Below are 18,243 nucleotides of genomic sequence, written 5' to 3'. Positions count from 1 at the left end.
TCCAACAGCAGGGCTTTCCCTGTGGCGTCTCCTCAAATATCGCCTGAATTTTCCTCACCTGTAACATTACCAGACGCGCCGTTCGGGTGGAAACAGCAACACAGAAATAGAAAGTCGCCGGGACACACTTTTGCTGTCATTGGAAACAAATGAATCAAAAGTGAGACTGAGATACGCAACACTGGGAAAATATATGACTGAGATTGACGTCTCTTCCTCCTCTCACTTTCTGAGACTCTTCTGAAGAGACCTGGAGAGGCGGGTTTCAATGCACCGCGATGCAGTGAAGCGACGCAATGAGCAAAAGCCATTCGTCCATGAGACTTATTGTGCCGCTCTAATCCACGGGTGGCTTGGCGACCAGCTGGCCAATCAAACGAACAGCAAACAGTGCCGTGAGTTTAAATAGTCATGGCTCAGGAAACTTTGGCGTCAAATTCATTCCTTTTTCCAGCCTGCTTTATTAACTTTCCCAGAAACTTTCACGCTGAAGGATTAAATAATACATTAGAGGGGCGGTGCACAGATCAGTGCTTCTGCCTCACAACAAGGAGGCCCCGGGTTGGATCCCGACCGGAGGCCTTTCTCTGTGGAGTCTCCATCTTCTCTGCAAGTTCTCCGGTTCTCCGGTTTCCTCCCAATGTCCAAAAACACGCAGGAGGTTCATAGGAGAGCTGTGAATGAGGGTGAATGGTTGTTTGTCACGATATGTTGGCTGTGATTGCCTGGCAACCGGTCCGGTGGATAGCACCAATTGACTTCAGTGGAATCACATGGATATCATCTCTACGTTCATATTTTGTTCACACTTGTTATCAAGACACCGGTAACTTGACATTTTTCAGCCTAGATGACGTGCAGATAGATGGATAGATAGATAGATAGATCATGTGTGGGGATCATTTAACGCTAATAGCTTGCTTAGTCATTGCAGATGACAACAAGATGATGCATGGTCGCCGCGCAGTCCCTGATGAAAACCGACGTTCGCAGAAAGGTGCCGAGAAAGATTAGCTCTATCTATCAGTGTCACAAACAACAAGACGGTCCCCCTGGTGAGGAAGGTGCTAGTCTGAACCATCCAGACGGAAAGGATGGCCAGATTTGGCGGGTGGAGCATCAGTAGATTTTCTTTTAATTAACACAGATAGATGCATCGTATTTAATAGGGCAAGTCATTTATTTGAAAAGTCTGTATGACCCTGATAACTGCTTCGGTCCCCTGATCCCTTGTAAATATTTTTTTTTTCTCTCCAAGGCATCATAGCACTGCTTCTTGATGACATTTGATTTTATAATTAAGTCATATGTGCCCAAACAGCCGACGTCTATTGCAGTTTCTTCCCTTTCTTTATCATTTTGCCATTTAACAGCTATTTCTTTTCTGACTCCTGACCTTTCCAACCCGCGGTAGTAGAAACGGATACTTACAGCTGTCAACTCTCACGAACTTCCCTTGTCATTTCTGCTGTTTTTCGGGGTCTGACAGCTTCCTGTCACCGCTTTCTCTAGTTTTCAAGAGAATTTTTACAGTGTGTCAAACCCCTTACTCACCAGACATCCTTGTGGGCTTTCTGAGTGAGATCTCATCGTACCGCTCAAATTAGCATCGTAGCGTAGCGTCACTGTATTCATTTATAGACACCGACGGCTCCACGGCCAGGGAGCTTGTAGATGTTGGTCGGATTCAAATGAGAACATTTGTTCTCTTATGTTGTTTGTTTTTTCGCGCTGAAAGAGCCAGAAGCTATTCTCTTCATTGATCTGTGGGAAAGTGGGAAACAATCTGAGGCATTTAGCCTTGCAGTCCTGATGGATTTCCTTATGATTTCCTTATGAAGAAATACAACACTGTGTGACAGTAATGCTTTTTGTTATGTCTCACGTCAGGGGGGGTCAACTCATTTTCACAAAGGGCCACATCAGCATGATGGTTGCCCACGCAGGGCCACATGTAACGGTCACTCTTCAGCCCCGATAAAGCTAGCATTCACTGACGCAGTGTTTTTGGAAGCAGCGTTCTGCTGCCATCTTAGTATGGCTTTTTATTCTTGGACAATTTATTGTTTTTCTGGAAGGCTAACTTTAGCATACCCACCTCCGTGTTTGGAGTCAAAATGCCAACTGTACTCTGACATCCGACACTGCCTCATAACACAAAAGACATACCGGCTTTTCTACCTTGAAGTACAAGCATGTATTTGCCTTCCCATCTTTCCTGAAAAAGCCTTCCATCTGCATCAACTTTTCTCTGTGGACATTTAGGGATATTTTTTGTTTCTCAATTCTACTTGTTGAAAATGTCATTGATGTGGATTCACTGCAATCTATTGGTGGGATGCCGTCACTTTGCGGGTAACATGATTGGCATGAATTGTGGGAAATGTAGTTTATTGTCAATTCACGCGTTTGACTTTTATTTTTAGACGTTTTCGCGGGCCACATAAAATGACGTAGCAGGCCACATTTGGCCCGCGGGCCTTGAGTTTGACATGTGTGTTAAAAATTCCATTTGTCAACATCAGCTTGTTATTTTCTACCATGGAATTTAAATCCCTATTTAAAAGCCTGAGGAGCTATTCAATCTGGAAACTGGACGTGAATATACCAAGAAAGTAATGATATGCAGTGGTTTGTTCTTCGTCACTCGAATCCAAAGGAGCTCAGTCAAAGTTGAGCTAAATTAGCATTGCAAACAAAGCGGTCAGTTCAGGTCAAAGCCTTTCAGACCGAATCTTCTCGCCGATCCCGGCGGGTTCGGAATCCGCCCTCCGCCCAACCGCCCGCCAATTAGCATTTCTATCGCGTTTAAAGGTGAGCATTAGGAAGCGCTATTGTGAAAGATGATTTAGATGCAGCGGGGCAATTGCATTAAGTCATTTCTGGGGCCGAAGAAATAAACACATCCTCTTGGCTGGAAGTTGGGAGTGCAACCCATTTGGGCGCTGGTGGCAATCTGCTGCCTCTTTCATAAGTCAAACTGTCTTGTGAAGATTGTTCCACCCTTATAAATACAACCTCCAACCACACATTTCCATCCCATAACTTCTCAACACAGCGGTTCCAGTGATAGTTTCAGTGTAATACAATAAAACAGTAACACAGTCAGTGTTTGCTGCTCGCCAGAAATGTCATTTTTCACTCTACTCTCAGGTCAGAGACCCTTGTAGGCTTCCCAATCAGACGTCTTTGTCATTCATTCATTCATTCATTCATTCATTCATTCATCTGCTGTGTGTATGCTTGGCCGCAGATGTCTCTTTCAGTTGAGTTGAATTGGAATCCGATGAAATGAAAAAAATCTGTCTCCTACCCTTTGCACTTGATTTATTTATTTCTTCATTTATTGATTCATTTTCTGGTTCAGGTGCTGTGGATGCTTACTTTGCTCAAATGTAACCATAAATAAAACAAACAAAAAGGGAAAAATAAACAAGTAATTCGAAAAATTGGTCAATAATTTTATAATTATAATTAATTGAGATAAGATAAGATCAGATAAACGTTATTGATTCCCATAGGGGGTGTTCCTTTGTTACAGAAGCGTAGCAGTTATGTCAAAAAATAAAAAAGTTAAATAAATATGAATATGAATATAAATAAGGAGACAGAAGATAGCAAGACATCCACGAATAAATGGACAGCAGCAACAAAAAAACAACAACAACAACAGCAGCAACATCAGGGATAATAATAGACAATAAAATGGAACAGTAAGGGTGAAAAATACACAACCGGAACTAAACGACAATATGAATAGAGTGACAATAGTAAGGACAAGAATAGAATAGAATAAAATAAAATAAAATAAAATAAAATAAAATAAAATAAAACCAGATAAAATGAAATAAAATAAATAAATAACCATTCTTGTCGAAATCTTCTTGTTGTGGCAGCTGGACTTTAATTTATTCACTCGAGGACGTTTCAGCCGTCGTCTGAGAGGTTCTTCAGTCCTGACAGGGAAGAAAAGACAGGATGCAGAGCCAGAGGTCGGACCAGGAATGAGTCCATCAGAGGAGGAGCACATGGCAGATGTTATGGAGAAAAGGTCAGAGAAGCCACACTGGGATGTTTGGGTCATGCATGGAGGAGGAATAGTGGATATATTGGCGGGATATATTTAAAAAAAAAAAAAAACCCTCACTAACCCAAGCTTACTGTTCTGTACATTTCCTGTGCATCGTGTATTTGCAAGTGTATTTGCAGTCCCTATGTCCTCTATTGTAAGTCGCTTTGGATAAAAGCGTCTGCCAAATGCAATGTAATGTAATGTAATGTAATATATTGTTAGACGGATGCTGGAATTGGAGCTGCCAGTGCCATTGAATGTGTATATTTTGTGTTTTGTTACTGGGCGGCACAAAAAACGTGCGGCAAGTTGTGAATTGTCCCGACGTGAATGAGAGTGAACGGTCGTACGTCTCTATATGCGGCCCCGGATTCGACCGGCCAGCGTTGCGGTGAACCCTGCGGTGAACCACCACGACCCATGAGTACAGGATAAGCTGAGTAGATCGTGGATGAATTAGTAACAGACATTATTTTGTGTGGAATATCACAAATCTGTTGAATAGCGAGAAAATCAACCTCAACAGGCCATCGGCTGGAGGATTTAACCCCCCCCCCCCCCAAGACAATGACGTCCAACATAGAGTTGTACAAATACACACAGACGCTTCTAAATATCCCTGAGTAGCTGCTCAGTCATTCCAGACCTTCAACGCCGAATTTGTGTCAGCGCTTGAAAATTGCTCCTCGCTCACAGCCCAAATAGAACCTGACAGCGCTTCGGGAGATTTACGGGTGGGAGAACGAGAGGGGAAATGAAACGTTCAGATGCGCAAAGCTGTTACCCACTCAAACCGCACAGAACCCGGGTCGCTTTCACCACACGTCATCCTCAGAGCGAAGACGATTCTGTCCTCTCAGTCTGAACATTAACTAGATTTGAAGTTTTTTCTACTACTTGTTAAAAATTCTACTTATCCTCACCCGTTCCAAAGCAATCGGCTCTTTCCCCATCACTTCACCCTCTGTTACTTATTAAAATGGTCTCCGCAGACTGAACTTGGCTCCGACTTTATCCGGAACTCAAGAATCCAAGAGAGACTCCCGAACTTTTAGGCTTTGTTTACTCCCGAACAAGACAGGTTGGATCGATTATTGGTTGCTTCCCCGAAAAGCAGGGTAAGAGGAAACAGGAACTCTGTCCCTGGTATCCGACCTCTATCCTCCAGAGGGATGTTTATATAACCTGTCCCACTGTTACCAACCAATTTTATAAGAACGTCGGGAAAAAAAAAATTTGTCAAGGGCATTATGTGTGTAATGCAACACTTTTGCTAATAAAGGCTTCCGCTGAGTGTGGAGCCATGAGCTGGCGTTTTAAAGAGACAAAAACACCTGAAGAATCTGAATCAGAATTAGAAAAACTTTATTTGTCCCCGTGGGGCAATTGGGGGGCACATGCGGTAACAGCATGTGAACATCAAGAATAAAATGAAATAATCATAATAATAAATAAATAAAAAAAGAAAGAAAAAAGAGAATTATATATATATATATATGTATACACACACACACAAACACACACACATATATGTGGATGTATATATATAAATGATATAAAATTGTATATATATATACACAGGACTGTCTCAGAAAATTAGAATATTGCGATAAAGTTCTTTATCTTCTGTAATGCAAAAACAAAAATGTCATACATTCTGGATTCATTACAAATCAACTGAAATATTGCAAGCCTTTTATTATTCTAATATTGCTGATTATGGCCTACATCTTAAGAAAAATCCTATCTCAAAATATTAGAATATCATGAAAAAGTAATTTTTGTTTTTTTAATTGCATTACAGAAGATAAAGAGCTTTATCACAATATTCTAATTTTCTGAGACAGTCCTGTAAATTTCTGTACAAAATGTGCAAATTTTCAGTACAAAATCGCTCTGCGTCTATATGATAAATATCACATGAGCCGCATATATTACACTCAGCAGGGTGGGAGTGGGCGGGCTGGCGTGGCGATGAGGGCTTTGCAGGGTTGCAGGGAGTTGAGGAGTTGGACAGCTCAGGGGACGATGGTTGCCCTTCTCACAAAAGGAAATGCTCGAGCAATAAAGACCAGCGATATGGTCGAATATCGAGCCTTCTCCTCAAAATCCGGAAACTCAAAATAGGCCTCTGCCAGAAAAACACGACATTCGGTTAGTAGGTTGGCTCTAGAATGAAGCTTTCTCCTGAAATAAGCTACATTATCAAAGTAATCGTCTCTGGACAAACAAACTAAACTATGGATTCTCTTTGGGTCCTCTTCCTCCTTTTCCTTTGTACATAATCAATTACTTACTGTAATGAAATGTCTTTATCCTTTGTTTTTTTCTCCATTCAGCCATAGGCTTGTTGTCAGGATGCAGGATGAGCACCCGTTATCATAGATAATGAATGACTGAGGTTGCCCAGCGCTGTTGGTTTTTTTTTTTTTCAATGAGCCCCACGTGGTCAATAAGCAATAAAAGTAATGGATGAATGAATGTTTTGACCGGTTTCATTCATTTTTCAATCATGAAAAGATATTGACGTAATCGCGGATAATGCGGCCGAGCTGGAACGTCATGGATTTTGGGGAATGAACGAATGAATCGTACCATCTGGGGTGTAGGAGCATCCTGGTGAGCCAGCATGGCGGGGTGGGAGGCGGGAGATATTTGTATTCACACCAGGAGTCCCGGTGACGTGCAGCCCCACTTCACCTTAAAATGACCGAGCTGAAAAATACATCGGAGAAAACTTTTCCAATTCAGAGCGGCACGCTTGAGGTCACATCCCTCAGCAGATGTCATCAGCAGGTGGAAACTGCAGCTCACGTGACAGACAGGAAATCCTTGAGAAAACGCAGCTGACATTACGCATGCTAAACCCGCAGCCTTTGTAACAAACAGCAGGGAGAGGCATCGCCGAGTGCACGTGGAGAAATGAATCGACGCTGCTCTCAAGTAAATAAATTATTGAAAAAAAAAACAATACCCGGGTCTTCAAAATGCCAATTTTGAGTTGCAAATGATGCTCCGTATGTAAAATGCATGACTGCTGTAGTGTATTCCCGGGTTGGTCGACAAGTCACTGCCACAGTGGGATGTTTGTATCTCAGTCACATCCACGCATCGCTCTGTTCATTCTCAACCATCTGGCTGTTAAGAAAAAAAAAAAAAAAAGAAGATTGCCCGGCCGTGGCCGAAGCCGAGGAATCCAGACCAGAGAAACAAGGAGTTCACAAACAGATGGATGGAATCACCCTTGCTTTGTCCGTTGCTCGTTCACCGATATGAGTAAAAAGGCCTTCTGTCAGGTGCTGCTGCACTCTCGTGACTTATGTAATCTGATATAACTACATCAGACATTACATTACATTACATTACATTGCATTTGGCAGACGCTTTTATCCAAAGCGACTTACAATACAGGACATAGGGACTGCAAATACAATTGCAAATATACAAGTATGTTACATATTGATTGGATCACTCACTAACCCATTTAAATGTCAAGTATTTTCTTTAAATAATATCGGTTTTAAACTAAAGGTTAGTGCTATGGATTTTTTTTTCAAGTCTGTGGACCTTCAGAAGGCGCTCATACTTGTTCCACACATGATAGACTTCTAGTGCGGTAATTGAAATGTTATGATCGGAAATGTCCAAAGTTGGACAGGAAGTGTGTGATTTTGTGATTAAAAAATAAACACCCGGTACTGGCTTTTTCCGTATATGTATTTTAATTTGAAAATCCTAAACCGGAAGTGACCTGTTACCATCAGTGAGCTTTACGTTGGCTCGTCTCCCGCACACTGCTGCTCCTCAACTGCGATCACCTGACAGGCGAGTCTCCACATTCCCTTTAGTTATTTCTAGTTTTGAATGCAACTGAAAATAATCCCGTGGGTTTTTTTTTTTTTGTGATTTTTTTATTTGCAATCTTTATCCCCCTTTCCCCTTGTTCCAGCAGCGGAGCGATGGAGAGACAGCGCCTCGCAAGGAAATATCCAGCTGGAGAGCTTTTACGCGTCGCATGTCTTGGAGCGTCGGTGCAGGTTGCAGTGTAGAGCAGTCTGGGGGGTAAAAATTAATAATTAGAGAGAAAAAAAAAGTATTGTGGATATCCTTCCCGCGGATTTCACCATAATGAAGTACGGTTTGGTGGTTCTTACTGCGGGGTTTACAGGTTTGCTCAGTTTTATCCTCCTCGCCGTGGCGATAGGGACGGATTACTGGTACATCGTCGACGTCAATAAACCGAACTGCACATGTTCAGAGCTGAGTTCACACTCTGGGCTCTGGAGGATCATTGAAGGTATGTGTTTGATCACACACACAGCTGAACTGTCTCTTCTTTTAAGATAAATCTATTTTTTTTTCCACACCTTTCTGGGGTCTGAGGTCTGTTTCCCATTTCTGGATGACAGGTGTGCAGACGCTGCAGAGACAAATGTTGATGTTTCACAGCTGAGATGAAGCTATGTCTTAATTTCTGCAGCAGCTGTTGTTGCTGCGATACTGTGTTTATTTCCATCTTTGGCAGATTGTCAGCCTCTCTCTCTCTATTATCATCATCACCCCCCCCTCAGCCCCACCTTCCCATGCAAAAAAAAAACAACACAAAGTGGAGTCAGAGTTATCTTGCAACGATTCACAGAAAAGATAATGCTGGGCCTGGGAAATTGCAAAATTGATGAGAATGATGAAAACAAAAATTCTTTCTCATCTGATTTGAACGCCTGGATCTGAGCCCCTTTCAACAAAAATGAAAGGGAAGTCTCTTGTGAAAGGTCTTCTCTGGCTCTGGAGATTGAGGTCCAAAACCCTAAATAACTCCAGTTGCTGCTTCATAAATGTCATTAACCCTGTGCTGCACCAGCTGTGCAAAAAAAAAAAAAAAAAAAACCCTCGCCTGATGCCGACGTGGATCAAAAACAATCGGCGTTCAATCCCTCTCATTTCATGCACAGTAAGATGTTTCTGTCCCTGATTACGAAACGGATACATTTAATTGTAGTAAAGTATGTGACGACCACTAAGTCATCAGTTTTTGTGTCTCATGGGCTCATGGATGGAGAAAACGCAGCAGCATTTATGTCCATCTCCTGCAAAATGACTTCGCCATCGCCATCTCCGACACCAGAAATTCACTCATTATCTCCCCCGCCATCGTGCCCAGAGAGATTTTGCGGGGTCGCGTCCTCCCGCAATCCAAGAACAGGTTCATCGGAAACCCCAGACGGTCCCTTGTGTGAACGAGACTGACTGAATGGTTGGTTGTTTCTACATGACGTGTGAATGGCTGCTGGTCTGTACGCGGCCTGCCGCTCGCCCGCTGACAGCCAGGACAGGCTGCGGCGCCCTCGCAACCCTGAGTTTGGGATAAGTATAGAGCAGGGGTGTCAAACTGATTTGGTCCGGGGGCCACATACGGCCTAATTTGATGTCCAAAGGGGGGCCGGACTGCTAAAATCACAGCGTAATCAGCTAGAAGTAACACCAAGTCCAAATTGTTCCTTTGTTTTTGTGTAAAGGAGAACAGGCAAATTCTAAATATCTTTATATGTAATGAACTGTTTGCAAAACACAACCTGAGATTCATGAAGGAAAGTAAGCGCAATTTCAACAACACTCTGCCTCAGTTCCGTCTCCTCAGTTTTCCGTGCATTTTGTCGTATTTTCCGCCATGGCGAGTCTCATAGTAGCTGCATCCACACGGAGCATACGGGTTTCTTATTAACCTCAACAAAAAAATAAGAAGTGGTCCAACCCCACACTCCATGTCAACTTTTCTTGCTGACGGGGGTGTCGGGTCCAACGGAAAAGCAGGTAAATTTCTAACAAGAAGTAAAAATGCTATTTACATGCCCGGAAGCCGCATTACTACCATCAGCTGTAAGTTCTGAGTTGCATAGTGTTGTGCCATGTTGCTTACACGGACTAAAACAGTGCACCCCTAACAGACAATATAGGAACTGCCTTATAAATTTATAAATTTCATACATTTTATAATTTTTTATAAATTTTATACATTTTTATGAACTTTTGTTATTTTTAAAATGTATTAATCTAAATTGTAGATTTTATTCCACGGGCCGGGTTGGACCCCCCGGTGGGCCGCTACCGGCCCGCGGGCCGAACGTTTGACATCCCTGGTATAGATAATGGATACCTGGATAAAACAAGAACACCCCCATCTCAAAATAAACCTCCCCCCGCACTTCTCATCAGAATCCCATCTCAAGCCTGAGAAATCACCCGCCATGGGAGTTCGACGCGAGAACATGTTCCGCGATGGTTTTAATCAGGAATCGTGGGGCTGCGAGCCACGTGCAAAGGTACGTGCCGTTAGCGGAGAAAAGAATCCAGCCGGGTGCAAAGACTCCGGCCAAGCGGTGAGTGCAGATCATCTAGAATTAATGATGTGCCTGAATTCGATGGTGGCTGAGGTGCTGCAAAGCTTCTACAAACTGTGACTTCGTAGTTCCTTAGATGAAGTCGGGCAAACATTTGTGTGAATTAAAAGTGACCTCCAGTGAACATGAGCGCGAGTAGAGAAGGATTGTTCATAGATCAGGTGAAATAATGGACTTCTGCACTGATTCAATTGGATGCTTTTCATCAGGGTCCCCTGGGAACTCTGCGCATTGCAAATCAACCCGAGGGGGTCATTAGGAACTTTATTATTTAAAGCACCTGCTGAAATTAATTTCTCAAAATCAAAACATGCAGGGTTTTGTTCCCGCGTATCCCGATCAGGTTTGGCAATATCCTCCCGAGACATGTTTTATTGATTTAATATCATTCTAATCCATTTTGTTCATTGCAGAAATCTAGTGTGACAAGTTGTAACGATTCATATCTTGGAAACAATTGTCCTTTTCCCTTCAGTTTTGTCCACCTGTTTTTGACTTGTGTGGCCTTTCCTTTGACATTTTCAGGTGGAAATAGGGTTTCTATCATCCCTTCTTTCACTGCCAACATGTCCAGTCTGTCAGCCGTGGAAAGGCAGCTCCTCGGTGAGTTCCTCCTGTATTTTCGGCCGCCGCAGAAATGGACGTCATCCGTTTTTCTGACAACCTTTGATCAGCCAGAACCTTTTATCTTTTTCTTTTAGCACAAATTCAAACCTAAGGGGATTAAAAAAAAAAAAAAAAAAAGACAAGTATTTTGATGGTATTGAGGTCTTGCCTCTGTGTTGGTGCTTAATAAGCACCATTGTTTAAGGTAGAACGCAGGGATATGAGATGAGATGAGAACAACTTTATTTATCCCGGAGGAAATTGTTGTGCCAGAGTTTCAAGTAAAAAACATAACAGTAGTAGATAAAAGTATAAAGGAGGAAGAATAAGAATACAACGAAATATGAATTGTCTTAACTGTTAACTGTAACTACAAAGATTTGAAGATTCCCTGCGGCTGAGGGAAGAGGAATTAAAAAGTCTGATAGCCTCAGGTAGGAAAGACCTCCTGTGGTGTTCAGTGGAGCTCCTTGGTGGTATCAGTCTACGACTGAATGGAGGAAATAAATGTTATTGCCATTTGTTTTGGGGCGAAACACCCCCTTTTTTAATGCTAATTTTTCGCCGGTGCGTTGACTTCATCGTGCATCGCATGCGGTTTCAGGCCTGCACAAAGCGGTGGTCATCCTCCTGCCTCTCAGCCTGGTGCTGCTCGTGCTTGGCTGGATTTTCGGGATTGTCAGCTCCTTGGCCTGCAGCCCCAAGTTGCTCGCTGGAACGGCTTCATACGTCCTCTTTTGCAGTAAGTTCACTCTTGTTTTATTAGGGGTGCCTTCCCCGAGAATGCTTTCCTTATAAACCGGTCCGAGGTAAAATCTGCACCTCGGCCGTGTTGCTGTGCGGCGTAAGATATTGCACGGGTGGCACTTTGTAAGCACGCCATTCTTATTTACGAGTGTCACTACTTCTAGAGAACCTTGAAAATTCAAGGTAAAGTGTTCCCATCAACCTCTGCTGTATCTATTGCACAGCACAATTTGCAGCTATTAGCGCCGACAGATAAAAACAGTGACTGTGGTCGTCTAGAAAAGACGGATGTTTCCCATCCGATAACAGGCCTTTACGCCGTTCACCTGTTCAAGCCTGTGAACAATTAAAAACCCCACTTGACTTATCACGTGATCTTTTTGTTCCGCCTGCAGGTGGATGGGTACACGCGAGGGGAAAATAGATAAATGCGTAAACAGATATTTCAATATGTGGGAGGAGTGTGCGCCTGCGCCGTCGTCGGTTTTGATGTTTTGAATAGACTCTTAATAGCCAGCGGGAGGGCATGTGTATCCATCAATGCTCGGGCTGCAAAGCCCACCTCCTCAATTTTACCGCCCGCGCTCTTAGCAACGGTTTGAGCAGAAAACGGATCCGCTGATTTCGGGATGAAAAGTGATGCCTCCGATGAGCTCGAGCGACCGCAGGCAGCAAATTGCCCGTCACCATCTGCACGGACATCAGCAACAGCCTGGGACTTAGACTGATGTTCCCGGTGATGTGTCTTCAGAGCACATTGCCCTTGATTTGAAACCTTTCTCATGACTTTCCCCTGGTCTTTTGCACGTATTCATGCAAACGCGGTCGTTTACATCGTCCATGAAAAGCGTTTGTCTTTTTGTATCTTTTTCTTTTGTTTGTTTGAGACCTGTGAGACGTCGCCAAGGACCCGCTGATTATCTCAACCGTTTTTTCGCAATAACAAGAGGGTGTGTTCAAGACACATGAGCCATTACATCAGAGTTGTTGAATAATTTCATTTTTATTTGATAGATCGCCCAGTTCACCTCGAAGTGCGATCGTGTATGATTATGATCATGCACTAATTTGCCGCAGGTGCACTGAACGGGAGTACATTGGTCCATTACATGGAACATACCCTAATTTTGGCTAAACAAGAACAAAAAACAACAAAATATTTGGATTTTTTTCTACTTACAGATAGCATTTATCTGTAAGTAGGAGGGCCTGAGCTGCATCCTGGAACGCTGATGCCGAGGTCCTCACTTAAATCAAGAAATTGGAGTGCACTTCCTTAAATCATTGCACTACCTTCCACCGCGTCAAAAAAGTAATTTAGCTTGTATTATTTTGTCTATAAAGTAAATAATCTGGAGCCGAACACATTTCTGATTTACCTTCTGTGTTACAATGCATCCGGAGCAGAGTCATCAAAACCCGAGTCGTGGTTGACAGATTTACTCTGTGTTTACAGGATCAGATCCAAGAAAAAATGAGGCGGCTTTTAGTTTCTTCTGTAGAACAGAGTCTGTGAACTCTGAGGTCAGCCAGCACTCTCAGCCATTTTACCGTAAATCATGGCTTAAAATTGTTCCTAATCACCGTAGTCTTCCCATCCATCACTTATTATTTGACTCGTTACTGCTCTTTACTTTCCAGTTTCGAAGATAATCTTGCTAAATTTTCATCGGTTCTGCAATTTGTGTCTTTAGCTACAGGTGCAAAGCTAAAGATACTAAATATATTTGTGTGTGTGTGTGTGAACAGTTGAAGAAGGAAAGATTAGTTTGCCCTTTCATAAATTAGATTGTGAATAAGTGTGTATCTGGAAGGGCTGATAAAGTTGAACACCGACTACGGTCGCATTTGTTGACTGCCTGCTGAATGAAAACGTATTATTCAACAGAACAGGAGACGAAAAGTAAAAAATATTAGCAGAGAAATCTGGAGAACTGCTATTTGCCTTCCCTGCATGGTCAGTCTGTGTTTTCATCGTCAATAGCTTTCTCTTTTTTTATAATATTACCCTGTGTCAGTGGCTGAATCTGAATCATATTTGAATTATTAATTCTGGAGGAGTGAGATGTCAAAATAGTGTAATATCTAGTTAAAAAAAAAGGGTTTATAAGAACTGGGATGTGTTCATTTTGATTAAATTCAAGAAAAAACATAAAAAAAAAAAAAAAAATTAATTGCACTTTAATTTGCACTACTGAACATTTCTCAATGCGCAAGTTCCAGGGGACAGATTTCAGATAGCATGATGGACGTGGAGAATCGGAAGTGTTCGAATGGAAATTTGAATGTAAGAAACTCCCAGATGGGAGTACGAACAACATTGCTGTTCTTTGTACTTTGCGTATCCCAGGAGCACCTCCACCCTCTGTTACTGCCTTGACATAGAACACATTAGAGCTAGCATACAGCTCTGTAATGCTAACTTTGCACAAGCTGCAGATCAGTAATGATACCTGTGTCCTAGCATGCAGATCAATGTTAGTTTTGTACTAGCACACACAGACAAGTACTTTTAGTTTTGTACAAGTACGTGGGGCAGCAATGCTAACTTTGTGTAGCACAGAGATCGCTAATGTTAACTTTGTGCTAGCGCACAGTTCACTAATGCTAGCTTTGAAGGAAAACATGGATCAATAATGCTAGCTTTTAGGAATACACAGTTAGGTTTGTACGAGCAAGCAGATTATTACTGCTAACTTTGTATTAGCATGCAGGTCGCTAATGCTAGCTTTGTAGGAACACAGACCATAGACCAAGCGTTGTACAAGCATGAAGATCAGTAATGCTCATTTTGTACAAGTAGGTAGATCGCTAATGCTAACTTTTTCTCTAGTGTGCAAGTCGATAATGCTAGCTTTGTAGGAATACACAGCACGGGACTGTTAGCTTTGTGCGAGCACACATGTCAGTAATGCTAACTTTGTACGACCCACCAAACGCTAATGCTAACTTTGCACAAGCATGCAAATGAGCAATGATAACTGTGTCCCAGCACGCAGGTCGCTAATGCTAACTTTGTTCTAGCATGCACGTCTGTAATTCCAGCTTTGTAGGAACACACAGACCAGGACTGTTAGCTTTGCACAAGCACATAAATCGGTAATTCTAACTTTGTTCAGCATGCAGATCGCTAATGCTAACTTTGTACTAGCACACAGTTCACTCATGCTAGCTTTGTAGGAACACTTGGACTAATAATGCTAGCTTTTAGGAATAGACAGACCGATAATATTAGTTTTGTATATGCAAGGAGATCACTACTGCCGTTTTCGTATTAGCATGCAGGTCAGTCATGGTAGCTTTGCATGAGCATGCAGGTCAGTAATGCTAATTTTGTACAAGCAGGTAGATCGCTAATGCTAACTTTGTATTTGCGTTCAGCTCGGTAATGCTAGCTTTGTAGGAACAAACCGACCAGTAATGTAAGCTTTATTCTAGCGGGCTGGACGGTAATATTAGCTTTGTTTCAACGCACAGGTCAGTAATGTTGTGCTGCAGATTTATTCAGTTGATGAGGATTACAAACCGCCACCCAAAAAGACAATGTCAAAACAAACCCGGCAGCTGTTTGAGGATGAAAGACAAGTAGAAGCGGTCATGATGAAGACAGGCACTAATGTGTTATCTGCACTCATCTATCCGTCTGTGCGGTCGACTGATGGGGAAAATAAACAGGATTTTGACGTTTAAGCTCCCGTCTATTGATTCATCCAGCGAACAAACTTTGCTTTGTTTCCGTGTCAAATATTGAAATGTAATTAATTCCAATTAATTAATGACAAATCCTCAAATTAATTAGATGATATATTTGTTCAAATCCCATGCCTAATTATATGTAGTAGTCTCTGACCGTGTTCTCGTGTTTGCGTGCCATTGAGATGTATCAAAAAAAAATGGATTTTCCACAATTTATGCCTGGGGATTCATAATCTAATTATTCATCTCAATACCCCAAGGGGCTTTACGATTATATTTTGTTTCGTAAAGCGCTCATGGCTTTCTGTGAATTGAGTTGTGCTGGGAAAAAGTCATATTTGCTAATTCCTTTTTTTAATGGGTACAATTTCCCCCATTCATCACGCAGATTAAACGGCGGGGTGATTTCACAAAGCAAATGCCTTTTCGATTCTTCCAGATGCCGCAAAATCCATTTCGCAGTCACAGTCCAGTGCTTAAAATCTGGATGTGCCGCTCCCTCTTTCCTCCCCCCCCGACTGCTAATTTCCCTTCTCCCTGGTTTCTTTGCATCCACAGGTCTGTTTACCCTGACAGGGATCAGTTTCTACATCAGATATTCCAACCAGGCCATGGAAGAGTTCCAGCGATCCATAGCCCCAGAGAACCTCGTCTACGTGGACGTGTCGTTCGACTGGTCCTTTGCCATCGCCTGGCTCTCCTACAGCCTGGAAGTGGTCACCAGCATGCTGCTACTTTTGGCCGCTAGAATAATCCAGATGAAGGGACGGTATGACTCCGGTGTGGTGATCGCCATGTTGTAGGTTTAATCCCTTTGGGGCGCACGTGCACCTAGAAGACTGCGGATTGGATGATAACTTGTGTTTTCAAAGAAAGCGTATTAGAACGCCAGCGGGCGGGTTACGGTTCCAGGAAATGTAATGTAGGTGAAATCATCGTGCCGACGTTTACGCAACCGCATCCACAGAAACGTGACGGATTAGCTTCACCTTTGTTACGAGCGCCGACCCTCGTGACGCGTTCTCTTCAGCGTCCCCGTAATAACGCCGCCGCAGAAAACAAAGAATCGAACAGGCTAATTATTCAGCCGTCCTACTTCATTTCTTTGTACTCTCGCTTTTCTTTGTAATTGTAAAAATAGGACAGGGTATCGCAGCTTTACAATGAGACAATACTTGTATATTCTGTTCAGCTACCTGACGCCTCTTACAGAGAAATACAACTAAAGACATGTCTGCGGAGGTTCTCAGTCATCCAGGTCGTGGTGAATTCTTGTCGAAACCTCCTTGTCGTTCAAGTCCAGTTGCCACGACGAGAAGATTTCGACAAGAAAACGACTAAAGACAGGTTCACTTCGATCCCGTATCCGTCCCGGTGGAGACCTTTTGACAGACTTAAGCTTCCGTCTTGTTTTTTGAAGCATTAAGGCACTGTTAAAAACACAATAAGCACTTTGCAATGCTGTGAATTTTAATGTGTCATTCCGCTTTTGTAGCAACCCTTGCTGATGCTTTTATTATTGAACGCCATCGGGTTTTCTGCTGTTGTGTGTGTGTGTGTGTGGTCGGAAAGTAGTGACGCATCACTTCCAGCTGTTGTGCAAATGCATGCTGTAAGTAGACGGCGAAGGAAAGGGCTGCTCTATCACTTGATCTCAAACTTCGGTGTCATCGTGACTGATTAAATGTACTAATCATCCAAAAAGAGGATAAGACTCCATGGTTTGCTTACACCGAACTGCAAATGAACCACGGGAGAAGTCAGAAGTGCAGACGGAAAAACCGATAAGCGCTAAATGAGGCGAAGGTGAATTCAGGGCTTTCCAATAAGTGAGTTCATTGAGCAAAAACAAGGTGGAGTGTGCTGTTTTAGCGTCTCCGTTTCACAGAAAGGAGGTTATTGTTAGCTTAAAATCGCTGATACACTCCTTCGGCGTGACTCGGAGGCAGTGACTGTGCGAAGGTTGTCCAGTCAGCAACGCACTTTCATCATCCAAAGTGACGTTGATTATCGGTCACATGTATCCGGGGAGCAGAACAACTTAATAGAACAGGAGAACCGCAAACGTTTAATCTGTGACCAAATGACCCCACCGCATCGGTGAGTTTGTCATTAGGCCGGAGCGACTCGGGGGCGGCGGGAGGAGGGGAGGGGGGTGACGTGTTCGTCAATAGATGCAAATTTCCGACAGCCCACGGCGTGAGGTGCACGGTTGATGAGATCCTTCCGAGGAGGTCCAAGGAGCTACTTCTCCTGTTAGGATGTTTCCTAAAAAAATATGGATACTCTACTACGTGACGGCGGCGCGGAGGTTCTCCAGGTTCCTCCAACCGTCCAAAATCATGTCCCTGGAGACCCTAAACTGCCCAGAATTGTGAATGAGCGAGGTAATGGTTGTATGAAAAATAATGTGTGAGGGAGTGAATGGTTCTATGTTTATATGACGTGTGAATGAGAGGACGAATGCTTGTGTGTCTCTAGATGACGTGCAAATGAGAGGGTGAATATTCGCGTCTCTAATATACGGAAACGCCGGGAACTGATCCAGCAACTGCCGGGATTGGCTGCGGCACTGACTGCAAGTTTAGCCGTATAGTTAATGAATGATACATATCATGTAATTGCAATTATTTCATTCGCACACACCTGCTATACGTCCATGTCCTTGAAAGTATATTTGAAAATACTCCATCCACCAGGTCTTACTCAAGGAGAAGAAATGAA

At 42.9% G+C, this 18,243-nt stretch overlaps 1 protein-coding gene across 1 annotated transcript; it reads left to right on the top strand.

The window, feature by feature from the left end:
* The first annotated feature begins 7,882 nt into the window (after positions 1-7,882).
* On the top strand, positions 7,883-17,218 carry LOC147217190 (transmembrane protein 235-like). The gene is made up of 5 exons (XM_086175791.1): positions 7,883-7,897; positions 8,025-8,369; positions 10,996-11,073; positions 11,681-11,818; positions 16,078-17,218. The coding sequence occupies exons 2-5, from the start codon at positions 8,201-8,203 to the stop codon at positions 16,320-16,322; spliced, it is 630 nt and encodes a 209-aa protein (XP_086031917.1). The 5' UTR covers positions 7,883-7,897; positions 8,025-8,200; the 3' UTR covers positions 16,323-17,218.
* The last annotated feature ends 1,025 nt before the right edge of the window (positions 17,219-18,243 follow it).

Source organism: Fistularia commersonii, chromosome 28 (genome assembly GCF_037954325.1).
Source record: "Fistularia commersonii isolate RoL2024-O1a breed Wild chromosome 28, RoL_Fcom_v1.0, whole genome shotgun sequence".
Taxonomy (NCBI): Eukaryota; Metazoa; Chordata; class Actinopteri; order Syngnathiformes; family Fistulariidae; genus Fistularia; species Fistularia commersonii.
The sequence above is the reverse complement of the archived record's forward strand: the minus strand, read 5'-3'. Positions and strand labels throughout refer to the sequence as shown.